General features: G+C 56.5%; 1 protein-coding gene across 3 annotated transcripts in view; it reads right to left on the minus strand.

Moving 5' to 3' along the window:
• LOC139242048 (phosphorylase b kinase gamma catalytic chain, skeletal muscle/heart isoform-like) overlaps positions 1–13,802 on the minus strand; it is a 68,013-nt gene that overhangs the window by 34,363 nt on the left and 19,848 nt on the right. For 2 of the 3 annotated variants that reach the window (XM_070870186.1, XM_070870187.1), the window contains exons 2-3: positions 4,195–4,321; positions 941–1,116 (exon numbers count right to left, since the gene is read on the minus strand). In XM_070870186.1, coding sequence (XP_070726287.1) covers positions 941–1,116; positions 4,195–4,321 — 303 coding nt within the window. The remainder of the gene's footprint in view (positions 1–940; positions 1,117–4,194; positions 4,322–13,802) is intronic. The other variant, XM_070870188.1, reaches the window with a different exon arrangement.

The following is a 13,802-nucleotide window of genomic DNA, read 5'->3' on the forward strand; positions in this document are numbered from 1 at the left end:
GGGGCGCCGGGGGTGGGCGCAGGTTCATCATGGGCAGTCCCTCGGAATCGAGGAAGACTTGCTTCCACTCTTAACACGAGTCCTCAGGTGGCTGAACAGTCCAATACGGGGAGCCACAGTCCCTGTCACAGGTGGGACAGACAGACGTTGAGGGAAGGGGAGGGTGGGACTGGTTTGCCGCACGCTCCTTCCGCTGCCTGCGCTTGGTTTCTGCGCGCTCTCAGCGACGAGACTCGAGGTGCTCAGCGCCCTCCCGGGATGCACACCCTCCACTTAGGGGCGGACTGGTCTTTGGGCCCGGGGACTCCCAGGTGTCGGTGGGGATGTTGCACTTTATATCAGGGAGGGGCTTTGAGGGTGGTCCCTTGTAACGTTTCCTCTGCCCCACCTTTGGCCCGTTTGCCCGTGAAGGAGTTCCGAGTAGAGCGCTTGCTTTGGGGAGTCTCGTGTCTGGGGGGGACGTGCGGACAATGTGGCCCTGCCCAGCGGAGCTGGTCGAGTGTGGTCAGTGCTTCGATGGCTGGGGATGTTGGGCCTGGTCGAGGACGCTAACGTTGGTGCGTCTGTCCTCCCGGGGGATTTGCAGGATCTAGAGAGAGAGAGATAGAGAGAGATAGAGAGAGATAGAGAGAGATAGAGAGAGATAGAGAGAGATAGAGAGAGATAGAGAGAGATAGAGAGAGATAGAGAGAGATAGAGAGAGATAGAGAGAGATAGAGAGAGATAGAGAGAGATAGAGAGAGATAGAGAGAGATAGAGAGAGATAGAGAGAGATAGAGAGAGATAGAGAGATAGATAGAGAGATAGATAGAGAGAGGTAGAGAGAGATAGAGAGAGGGAGAGGGAGAGGGAGAGGGAGAGGGAGAGAGAGAGAGATAGAGAGATAGAGAGATAGAGAGATAGAGAGATAGAGAGATAGAGAGGGAGAGGGCGGACTCACTGATGCTTTTGTGGCCAGAGACCATCTGCAGGATCTCGATCTCCTTCTGCGTGGAGCTGCGCACCTCGTTCAGCTGGGCCTCGCTCATGCTCTCGGCTGTCACCTCGACGATCTTCACCGCGTACTCCCTGCCCGTCTTCTTGTGGACGCATCTCTGGACCACGCTGCTCACTCCCCTGGGGGGAGAAAGGGGAAACGGGAAAAGGCCGGCTTGTCAACACGGCTGCGGAGGGAGAGCTGCCACCAACCGTTGCCCTGCCCCGCCCACCCGCGCACTGCTGCCTCTTGCCTCACACACGTCCCGCCGCCCTCCAATCACTCGCCTCTCTGGCGGGCTATTGGGCAGTCGGGAGGGCCTCACAGCCGAGCCCACTCGTGCCTGGAGCGCGCACACAGCCATAGACGGACGCATGCAAGGGCGGCAAATCGAAGTCGACGGATTTACCGAGGCGTACGAAAGCATGGGCCTTACGCTAAACATCCGTGAGACACAGGTCCTCCACCAGCCTGTCCTCACCACACAGCACTGCCCCCCCAGTCATCAAGATCCACGGCCCGGCCCTGGACAACGTGGACCATTTCCCAAACCTCGGGAGTCTCCTATCAACAAGAGCAGACATTGGCGACGAGATACAACACCGCCTCCAGTGCGCCAGTGCAGCCTTTGGGCCGCCTGAGGAAAAGAGTGTTTGAAGACCAGGCCCTCAAATCCACCACCAAGCTCATGGTCCTCAGGGCTGTAGTGATACCTGCCCTCCTGTATGGCTCAGAGACATGGACCATGTACAGTAGACACCTCAAGTCGCTGGAGAAATACCACCAACGCTGTCTCCGCAAGATCCTACAAATCCCCCGGGAGGACAGACACACCAACGTTAGCGTCCTCGACCAGGCCCAACATCCCCAGCATCGAAGCACTGACCACACTCGACCAGCTCCGCTGGGCAGGGCCACATTGTCCGCACGTCCCCGCCCCCCAGACACGAGACTCCCCAAAGCGAGCGCTCTACTCGGAACTCCTTCACGGGCAAACGGGCCAAAGGTGGGCAGAGGAAACGTTACAAGGGACCACCCTCAAAGCCTCCCTGATATAAAGTGCAACATCCCCACCGACACCTGGGAGTCCCTGGGCCCAAAGACCAGTCCGCCCTAAGTGGAGGAAGTGCATCCGGGAGGGCGCTGAGCACCTCGAGTCTCGTCGCCGAGAGCGCGCAGAAACCAAGCGCAGGCAGCGGAAGGAGCGTGTGGCAAACCAGTCCCACCCTCCCCTTCCCTCAACGTCTGTCTGTCCCACCTGTGACAGGGACTGTGGTTCCCCGTATTGGGACTGTTCAGCCACCGAAGGACTCATGTTAAGAGTGGATGCAAGTCTTCCTCGATTCCGAGGGGCTACTTATGATGATGATGATGACGTGCGCCAATGGCCAATGCCGCACAGTCACACAGCAACAGGAATAGTCCCTTGCAAGTTGTTGCCCAGCGTAAATACCACACAAGTCCGGAAATGAAAAGGGTCCACGCACTCAAAAACAAACAGGCTGTGGAGAACAAAGTGAACCTTGATGTCCATAAACACTAACGGATACACGCATATATTCACGGGCACACACACACTAACAAGTGCCCAAAATATATAGTTATCGCCTCTCATGACATCATCATCATCATCATCATCATCATCGTCGTCATAGTCAGTCCCTCGGAATCGAGGAAGACTTGCCTCCACTCTGAACATGAGTCCTCAGGTGGCTGAACAGCCCAATACGAGAGCCACAGTCCCAGTCACAGGTGGGACAGACAGACGTTGAGGGAAGGGGAGGGTGGGACTGGTTTGCCGCACGCTCCTTCCGCTGCCTGCGCTTGGTTTCTGCACGATCTCGGCGACGAGACTCGAGGTGCTCAGCGCCCCCTCCCGGATGCACTCCCTCCACTTAGGGGCGGACTGGTCTTTGGGCCCAGGGACTCCCAGGTGTCGGTGGGGATGTTGCACTTTATATCAGGGAGGGGCTTTGAGGGTGGTCCCTTGTAACGTTTCCTCTGCCCACCTTTGGCCCGTTTGCCCGTGAAGGAGTTCCGAGTAGAGCGCTTGCTTTGGGGAGTCTCGTGTCTGGGGGTACATGCGGACAATGTGGCCCTGCCCAGCGGAGCTGGTCGAGTGTGGTCAGTGCTTCGATGCTGGGGATGTTGGGCCTGGTCGAGGACGCTAACGTTGGTGCGTCTGTCCTCCCAGGATCTCAAAGCACTTTACAGCCAATGAAGTACATTTGGAATGCCGTCACGATTGGCAGCCAATCTGTGCACAGCAAGCTCCCACACACAGCAATGTGATAATGACCCAGATAATCTGTTGTTGTTCGGTTGATTGAGGGATAAATATTGGCCCCAGGACACCGGGGATAACTCCCCCTGCTCTTCTTCGAAATAGTGCCGTGGGATCTTTTACTTCCACCCGAGAGAGCAGACGGGGCCTCGGTTTAACGTCTCACCCGGAAGACGGCACCTCCGACAATGCGGCACTCCCTCAGTACTGCCCCTCCGACAGTGCGGCACTCCCTCAGTACTGCCCCTCCGACAGTGCGACGCTCCCTCAGTACTGCCCCTCCGACAGTGCAGCGCTTCCTCAGTACTGCCCCTCCGACACTGCGGCACTCCCTCAGTACTGTCGCTCCGACAGTGCGGCGCTCCCTCAGTACCGCCCCTCCGACAGTGCGGCGCTCCCTCAGTACTGCCCCTCCGACAGTGCAGTGCGGCGCTCCCTCAGTACTGCCCCTCCGACAGTGCGGCACTCCCTCAGTACTGTCCCTCCGACAGTGCGGCGCTCCCTCAGTACTGCCCCTCCGACAGTGCGGCGCTCCCTCAGTACTGCCCCTCCGACAGTGCAGTGCGGCGCTCCCTCAGTACTGCCCCTCCGACAGTGCAGTGCGGCGCTCCCTCAGTACTGCCCCTCCGACAGTGCGGCGCTCCCTCAGTACTGCCCCTCCGACAGTGCAGTGCGGCGCTCCCTCAGTACTGCCCCTCCGACAGTGCGGCACTCCCTCAGTACTGTCCCTCCGACAGTGCGGCACTCCCTCAGCACTGCGCTCCAGTGTCAGCCTAGATTTTTGTGCACAAGTCCCTGGAGTGGGACTCGAACCCACAACCTTCTGACTCAGAGGCGAGAGCCTTGCACACTATCGGACGCATGGACACATCAGGCACAGAGGGTCAGGGGAGGAAACACAAGCCTAACGGCCCTTTGCGGACGGGTAACTCACCTCCCGATCACCTCCTTGGGATTGTAACTCTGGTAAAAGACGCTGGCCGCGATCTCGTACTTGAGCCGGATATCCCGCGTCATGGTTGGCTGTGGAGAATCGGGAACAGCCCAACGCACCTTGCGATCTGGGAGAGAGAGAGAGAGAGAGAGAGAGAGAGAGAGAGGGAGACTTCTTAGCGAGGGGATTTGAGTATAGGAGCAGGGAGGTCGAACTGCAGTTGTACAGGGCCTTGGTGAGGCCACACCTGGAGTATTGTGTTCAGTTTTGGTCTCCTAATCTGAGGAAGGACATTCTTGCTATTGAGGGAGTGCAGCGAAGGTTCACCAGACTGATTCCCGGGATGGCAGGACTGACATATGAGGAGAGACTGGATCGACTGGGCTTATATTTACTGGAGTTTAGAAGAATGAGAGGGGATCTCATAGAAACATATAAAATTCTGACGGGACTGGACAGGTTAGATGCAGGAAGAATGTTCCCGATGTTGGGGAAGTCCAGAACCAGGGCTCACAGTCTAAGGATAAGGGGTAAGCCATTTAGGACCGAGATGAGGAGAAACTCCTTCACCCAGAGAATTGTGGAATTCTCTACCACAGAGAGTTGTTGAGGCCAGTTCGTTGGACATATTCAAGAGGGAGTTAGATGTGGCCCTTACGGCTAAAGGGATCAAGGGGTATGGAGAGAAAGCAGGAAAGGGGTACTGAGGTTGCGTGTTCAGCCATGACCTTATTGAATGGTGGTGCAGGCTCGAAGGGCCGAATGGCCGACTCCTGCACCTATTTTCTATGAGATGCTCAATCAGGGGCTGAACCACGAGGGCTGTCGTAAGTTAACCCCTCCGGCGCTTCATCGCTCCCTCAGCCACGACCCAGCTCAGGATGGGCTGCTCCGGGGAGAGGGAGAGAGAAAAGAAAAAAAAAAAATGAAAAAGACTTGCATTTGTATAGCACCTTTCACCACCACCGGCTGTCTCAAAGCGCTTTACAGCCAATCAAGTCGTTTTTTTTGTGGTGTGGTCACTGTCGTACTGTGGGAAACGCCGATTTGTGCACAGCAAGCTCCCACACACAGCAATGTGATGATGGCCAGACAATGTGTTTTTTTTTTTGTCGTGTTGCTTGAGGGATAAATATTGGGCAGGGTACCGGGGGCAACTCCCCCTGCTCTTTGTCGAAATACGGCCGTGGGATCGTTTACATCCAAGCGGACAGCGAGCACAGGGCCTCGGTTTAACATCTCATCCGAAAGAGAGAGAGATCGAGCGATGGGCCTGAACCGGCCTTAGATCCTCGGTTCTGCTCCACATGGTCTCCTCCCCGGGCCCTGCTCCCAGCCACCCCCGGCAGACTTGGCCTAATTACAACAACAACAACTTCTATTTATATATGGCACCTTTAAACGCAGTGAAACGTCCCAAGGTGCTCCTCAGGCGCGTTACGCGATAAAAATGTGACACCGAGCCGCATAAGTAGAAATTAAGGACAGGTGACCAAACGTTTGGTCAAAGAGATCGGTTTTGAGGAACGTTTTGAAGGAGGAGAGAGAGGCGGAGAGGTTTAGGGAGGGAGTTCCAGAGCTTGGGGCCCAGGCAACAGAAGGCACGGCCACCGATGGTGGAGCGATTATAATCAGGGATGGTCAGGAGGGCAGAATTAGAGGGGTGCAGACATCTCGGGGGGTTGTGGGGCTGGAGGAGGTTACAGAGATAGGGAGGGGTGTAGGGGCTGGAGGAGGTTACAGAGATAGGGAGGGGTGCAGGGGCTGGAGGAGGTTACAGAGATAGGGAGGTGTGTAGGGGCTGGAGGAGGTTACAGAGATAGGGAGGGGTGTAGGGGCTGGAGGAGGTTACAGAGATAGGGAGGGGTGTAGGGGCTGGAGGAGGTTACAGAGATAGGGAGGGGTGTAGGGGCTGGAGGGGGTTACAGAGATAGGGAGGGGGTGTAGGGGCTGGAGGAGGTTACAGAGATAGGGAGGGGTGTCGGGGCTGGAGGAGGTTACAGAGATAGGGAGGGGGTGTAGGGGCTGGAGGAGGTTACAGAGATAGGGAGGGGTGTAGGGGCTGGAGTAGGTTACAGAGATAGGGAGGGGGTGTAGGGGCTGGAGGAGGTTACAGAGATAGGGAGGGGGCGAGGGCCATGGAATGATTTGAAAACAAGGATGAGAATTTTGAAATCGAGGCGTTGCTTAACCGGGAGCCAGGGGGCAGTGAGCACAGGGGGTGATGGGTGAGCGGATCTGGGTGCGAGTTATGACACGGGGCAGTGAGCACAGGAGGTGATGGGTGAGTGTGACTGGGTGTGAGTTAGGACACGGGGGCAGTGAGCACAGGGGGTGATGGGTGAGTGGGACTGGGTGTGAGTTAGGACACGGGGCAGTGAGCACAGGGGGTGATGGGTGAGTGGGACTGGGTGTGAGTTAGGACACGGGGTCAGTGAGCACAGGGGATGATGGGTGAGTGGGATTGGGTGCGAGTTAGGACACGGGGACAGCCGGGTTTTGGATCACCTCAAGTTTACGTCGGGTAGAATGTGGGAGGCCGGCCCGGAGTGCGTTGGAATAGTCAAATTTAGAGGTAACAAAGGCATGAATTATATAGCCCTCCTGACCCCACTCTATATATCAGGCGAGGCAGGCCGGGAATGGAGCCTGGGCCTTTTCGTGTGAGTGCCCGCGAGAGAGAGTGAGAGCGCGCGAGCGAGAGAGAGTGAGAGCGCGCGAGCGAGAGAGAGAGAGAGCGCGCGAGCGAGAGAGAGAGAGAGAGCGCGCGAGCGAGAGAGAGAGAGAGGGAGCGCGTGCGAAAGTTCTGTAAATTTATCCGCTAAATTGGGATTTTCTGTGGATGACTGAACCAACCTTCACAGACAAGACTCAGGAGGCTGAGCAAACCGACTGGAAGCCCGGGGGTGGGCCAGGTGGGGAGCAGCCCCCCAAGTACTGGGCCACCGCTCCATTCGGGGGCCCTGGTGAGTTGCTGCAGGATGCGGCCCCATTGTTGTGAGTGATCGAACTGCCTCGCAGCCGGAGAGAGAGGGAGGCCTTGCATTCCTTTTCACAGCCTGAGCGCCACACAGACAGCAAAGTACTTTTTGAAGTGCAGTCGCTTTGGGAATGATGGAAACGAGCCAAGCCAATTCAGCGCACAGCAAGCTCCCAGGAACAGCAACGTGATAAATGACCAGGTCACGTATAAAAAAACAATCGGAGCGGGGTAGTCCATTCGGCCCTTCAATGAGACCATGGCCGATCTCCTACCTCAATATCTCAAATCCCTTTGACAGAAGGTTCACTCGGTTGATTCCTGAGATGAAGGGGGTTGTCTGATGAGGGAAAGGTTGAGCAGGTTGGGCCCCGACTCATTGGAGTTTAGAAGAATGAGAGGCGATCTTATTGAAACATACAAGATACTGAGGGGGGCTCGACAGGGTGGATGCAGAGAGGGATGTTTCCCCTCGTGGGGGGAATCTGGAACTAGGGGGGCACATAGTTTCAGAATCAGGGGCCGCCCATTTAAAACTGAGATGAGGAGGAATTTCTTCTCTCAGAGGGTTGTAAATCTGTGGAATTCGCTGCCTCAGAGAGCTGTGGAGGCTGGGACATTGAATATATTTAAGGTGGAGATAGACAAGGGGAGTCAAGGGGTTATGGGGAGCGGGCGGGGAAGTGGAGCTGAGTCCACGATCGGATCAGCCCATGGTCTTATTGAATGGCGGAGCAGGCTCGAGGGGCCGAATGGCCTGCTCCTACTTCTTACCTTCTCAACGACTGAGCCTCCATCGCCCTCCGGGTTGGAGAATTCTGAAGATTCACTACCATCAGAGAAGTAATTTCTCCTCATCTCAGTCCTAAATGGCCGACCCCTTAGTGAGGCTGTGTGAGCCCTGGTTCTCGACTCCCCAGAGCCCGGGGGAAAACATCCTCCCTGCATCTACCCCGTCAAGTCTCTTGACAATTTTGTCTGTTTCAACGAGATCACCTCTCCTTCGTCTAAACTCGAGGGGAATATCGGCTGCATCGACACAATCGCTTAGAAATTCTGCTCCACAACAGCCAAAGATGGGATTTGAACTGTCACTCAACTGCACCATTTGTCCAAGCCACTCGATCACAACACCGTCACATCTGTTCTTAGTGATGCTGCATGAGGGATAAATATTGGCCCAGTGTGAACTCCCTGCTCTTCTTCCAATAGTGGCTGTGGGATCTCCTGAGAGAACTGACAGGGCCTTCGATATAACGTCTCATCCAAAAGCCGGCACCTCCGCTCCCTCAGTGCTGCCCCTCCGACAGTGCGGCGCTCCCTCAGTACTGCCCCTCCGACAGTGCGGGGCTCCCTCAGTACTGCCCCTCCGACAGTGCGGCACTCCCTCAGTACTGCCCCTCCGACAGCGCGGCGCTCCCTCAGTACTGCCCCTCCGACAGCGCGGCGCTCCCTCAGTACTGCCCCTCCGACAGTGCGGCGCTCCCTCAGTACTGCCCCTCCGACAGTGCGCTCCCTCAGTACCGCCCCTCCGACAGTGCGGCACTCCCTCAGTACCGCCCCTCCGACAGTGCGGCACTCCCTCAGTACCGCCCCTCCGACAGTGCGGCGCTCCCTCAGTACCGCCCCTCCGACAGTGCGGCACTCCCTCAGTACTGCCCCTCCGACAGTGCGACGCTCACTCAGTACTGACCCTCCGACAGTGCGGCACTCTCAGTACTGCCCCTCCGACAGTGCGGCGCTCCCTCAGTACCGCCCCTCCGACAGTGCGGCACTCCCTCAGTACTGCCCCTCCGACAGTGCGGCACTCCCTCAGTACCGCCCCTCCGACAGTGCGGCACTCCCTCAGTACTGCCCCTCCGACAGTGCGGCACTCCCTCAGTACTGCCCCTCCGACAGTGCGACACTCACTCAGTACTGCCCCTCCGACAGTGCGGCGCTCCCTCAGTACCGCCCCTCCGACAGTGCGGCGCTCCCTCAGCACTGCCCCTCCGACAGCGCGGCGCTCCCTCAGTACTGCCGCAGTGCTGGCAACTGGGGAGTGTCGGTTTGGATTATGGGACTCTCGCCTCTCGAGTGAAAGGGGCTGGAACCCATGACCTTCTGACTCAAGAGGCGAGAGCGAGTGAGAGTCACGCCCGCTGAGCCACAAGCGACACACACTCACACGTGCACTCACACACTCAGAACCGCAGTTCCCGAGCAAAGTGTTCACACCATCCTCGGGGCAGCGTGGCAGACCTACCCGTCTCCATTGTCGGCGTCTCGAGCCCAGGTTGGCGGGACGAGAGATGGGAGGGCGCGGGCTGGGGCCGGGGGCCAAGAGAACAGGGTTGTGGACTTGCTGCCTTAGTCCTGGACAACCGGTGTGCAATGCCGTTCAACCCGATCAAGTTTGGAGATTGGAGATCAGCTGGAGCCAATTCCAATCTCGGTCAATGGTGATATAATTAACAGGAACAATGAGGCATGGGAGGAGCGGATGTAAACACAGAGATAGACACACAATCAGGCAGAGGTCACCCAACAGAGTTCAGAAGACGGAACCATGGCTGATTGCATCATAGTCAGTCCCTCGGAATCGAGGAAGACTTGCTTCCCACTCTAAAAAGGTGGCTGAACAGTCCCAATACGGGGAACCACAGTACCTGTCACAGGTGGGACAGACAGACGTTGAGGGAAGGGGAGGGTGGGACTGGTTTGCCGCACGCTGCCTGCGCTTGGTTTCTGCGCGCTCTCGGCGACGAGACTCGAGGTGCTCAGCGCCCCCTCCCGGATGCACTCCCTCCACTTAGGGGCGGACTGGTCTTTGGGCCCAGGGACTCCCAGGTGTCGGTGGGGATGTTGCACTTTATATATCAGGGAGGGGCTTTGAGGGTGGTCCCTTGTAACGTTTCCTCTGCCCCACCTTTGGCCCGCTTGCCCGTGAAGGAGTTCAGAGCGCTCGCTTTGGGGAGTCTCGTGTCTGGGGGGCGTGCGGACGATGTGGCCCTGCCCAGCGGAGCTGGTCGAGTGTGGTCAGTGCTTCGATGCTGGGAACGTTGGCCAATTTTTACTCCCTCCCTAACTCGGGGGCTATGCTGACACAGTACGGTCGGAGGCCATTCGGCCCATCGTGCCCGTGTCGGCTCTTTGGTCGAGCTCCGCAATTAATCCCACTCCCTGCTCTCCCCCCCCCCGCACCCAACCCTGTAATGCTATTCTCCTATTTATCCAATTCACTTTTGACAGTCACCGTGTCCACCGCTCTTTCAGACAGCACATTCCAGATCACAACGAGGCACTGCGCAAAAATAATTGTCTGGTTGCCTCTCCCACCGGAGTTCTGGGCCCTCCGTTGACCGACCCTTCTGCCACCGCAAACACTTTCTCCTGGTTCACTCTTGACGAAACCCCTCATGATTTTGAGCCCCTCGATCAAGTCTCCCCTTAACCTTCTCGGCTCCAAGGAGCACAACCCCAGCCTCTCCAGTCTTTTTCCACGTCACTGAAGTCCCCTCATCCCCGGAACCATTCTGGTCAATCTCCTCTGCAGCCTCTCTGCAGCCTCAACGCTCGGATCAAAAATTGATAAAGATTTGACAACAGCTTCCTTGCTTTTGGACTCTTATTAATAAAGCCATGGATCCCATATGCCTTGTCATCAGCCTTCCCAACCCTATGGACTGGAGGGTAGCGAATGTAACCCCACTTTTAAAAAAAAAAAAAGGAGGGAAGAGAGAAAACGGGTAATTATAGACCGGTTAGCCTGACATCAGTAGTGGGGAAAATGTTGGAATCAATTATTAAAGATGAAATAGCAGCACATTTGGAAAGCAGTGACAGGATCGGTCCAAGTCAGCATGGATTTATGAAAGGGTTGACAAATCTTCTAGAATTTTTTGATGATGTAACGAGTACAGTGGACAAGGGGGAGCCAGTGGATGTGGTGTATTTGGACTTTCAAAAGGCTTTTGACAAGGTCCCACACACGAGATTGGTGTGCAAAATCAAAGCACATGGTATTGGGGGTAATATACTGACGTGGATAGAGAACTGGTTGGGCAGACAGGAAGCAGAGAGTCGGGATAAACGGGTCCTTTTCAGAATTGCAGGCAGTGACTAGTGGGGTGCTGCAGGGCTCAGTGCTGGGACCCCAGCTATTTACAATATACATCAATGATTTAGATGAAGGAATTGAATGTAATATCTCCAAGTTTGCAGATGACACTAAGCTGGGTGGCGGTGTGAGCTGTGAGGGGGACGCTAAGAGGCTGCAGGGTGACTTGGATAGGTTAGGTGAGTGGGCAAATGCATGGCAGATGCAGTATAATGTGGATAAATGTGAGGTTATCCACTTTGGTGGCAAAAACAGGAAGGCAGAATATTATCTGAATGGTGACAGATTAGGAAAAGGGGAGGTGCAACGAGACCTGGGTGTCATGGTACATCAGTCATTGAAGTTTTGCATGCAGGTACAGCAGGCGGTGAAGGCAGCAAATGGTATATTGGCTTTCATAGCGAGGGATTTGAGTATAGGAGCAGGGAGGTGTTACTGCAGTTGTACAGGGCCTTGGTAAGGCCTTACCTGGAATATTGTGTTCAGTTTTGGTCTCCTAATCTGAGGAAGGACGTTCAAGCTATTGAGGGAGTGGAGCGAAGGTTCACCAGACTGAATCCAGGGATGGCGGGACTGACATATGAGGAGAGACTGGATCAACTGGGCTTGTATCCACTGGAGTTTAGAAGAATGAGAGGGGATCTCATAGAAACATAAAATTCTGATGGGACTGGACAGGTTAGATGCAGGAAGAATGTTCCCGATGTTGGGGAAGTCCAGAACCAGGGGTCACAGTCTAAGGATAAGGGGTAAGCCATTTAGGACCGAGATGAGGAGAAACTTCTTCAACCAGAGAATTGTGAACCTGTGGAATTCTCTACCACAGAAAGTTGTTGAGACCAGTTCGTTGGATATATTCAAAAGGGAGTTAGATGTGGCCCTTACAGCTAAAGGGATCAAGGGGTATGGAGAGAAAGCAGGAATGGGGTACAGAGGGAATGATCAGCCATTGATCATATTGAATGGTGGTGCAGGCTCGAATGGCCTACTCCTGCACCTATTTTCTATGTTTCTATGTTTTAACCTTCCCTGCCACCTTCAATGATTTGTGTACACCACACCCCCCCCCCCACCAGGTCCCTCTGTCACTGTACCCCTCTTTCAATTTGTACCATTCAGTTTATATTTCCTCTCCTTATTCTTCCTTCCAAAATTGATCAACTTTACACATCACTACGTTAAATTTCATCTGTCATAGGCACCATTTCACCGGTGTTGCGATCTCCTCCCGAAATCTGTTACTATCATCCTCACTCGGGGCACTGAGGACCACGACAGTCCATAGCCCCTCCCCTTCATCAACTCTTGAGGCATTAAAGTTCAGCTCAATCACCTCCAGCCATCCCTGCCTTGAGCCCGACACACTCCAGAGACACGATCTCCAAATATAAGGCTGACACTCCCCCGGTTATCAGTACCGAGGGAGCGCTGCACTGTCGGAGGGGCGGTACTGAGGGAGCGGCGCACTGTCGGAGGGGCAGTACTGAGGGAGCGCCGCACTGTCGGAGGGGCAGTACTGAGGGAGCGCCGCACTGTCGGAGGGGCGGTACCGAGGGAGCGCCGCACTGTCGGAGGGGCGGTACTGAGGGAGCGCCGCACTGTCGGAGGGGCGGTACTGAGGGAGCGCCGCACTGTCGGAGGGGCGGTACTGAGGGAGCGCCGCACTGTCGGAGGGGCGGTACTGAGGGAGCCCCGCACTGTCGGAGGGGCGGTACTGAGGGAGCGCCGCACTGTCGGGGGGGCAGTACTGAGGGAGTGCTGCACTGTCGGAGGGGCAGTACTGAGGGAATGCCGCACTGTCGGAGGGGCAGTACTGAGGGAGTGCCGCACTGTCGGAGGGGGCAGTACTGAGGGAGCACTCACTATCGGAGGGACGGTACTGAGGGAGTGCCGCACTGTCGGAGGGGCAGTACTGAGGGAGTGCTGCACTGTCGGAGGGGCAGTGCTGAGGGAGTGCTGCACTGTCGGAGGGGCAGTGCTGAGGGAGTGCTGCACTGTCGGAGGGGCAGTACTGAGGGAGTGCCGCACTGTCGGAGGGACAGTACTGAGGGAGAGCCGCACTGTCGGAGGGACAGTACTGAGGGAGAGCCGCACTGTCGGAGGGGCAGTACTGAGGGAGCGCCGCACTGTCGGAGGGGCAGTACTGAGGGAGTGCCGCACTGTCGGAGGGGCAGTACTGAGGGAGCGCCGCACTGTCGGAGGGGCAGTACTGAGGGAGAGCCGCACTGTCGGAGGGACAGTACTGAGGGAGAGCCGCACTGTCGGAGGGGCAGTACTGAGGGAGCGCCGCACTGTCGGAGGGGCAGTACTGAGGGAGTGCCGCACTGTCGGAGGGGCAGTACTGAGGGAGCGCCGCACTGTCGGAGGGGCAGTACTGAGGGAGTGCCGCACTGTCGGAGGGGCAGTACTGAGGGAGTGCCGCACTGTCGGAGGGGCAGTACTGAGGGAGTGCCGCACTGTCGGAGGGGCAGTACTGAGGGAGCGCTCACTATCGGAGGGGGCGGTACTGAGGGAGCACCGCACTGTCGG

The sequence above is a fragment of the Pristiophorus japonicus genome, unplaced genomic scaffold (assembly GCF_044704955.1).
Source record: "Pristiophorus japonicus isolate sPriJap1 unplaced genomic scaffold, sPriJap1.hap1 HAP1_SCAFFOLD_118, whole genome shotgun sequence".
Lineage (NCBI taxonomy): Eukaryota > Metazoa > Chordata > Chondrichthyes > Pristiophoridae > Pristiophorus > Pristiophorus japonicus.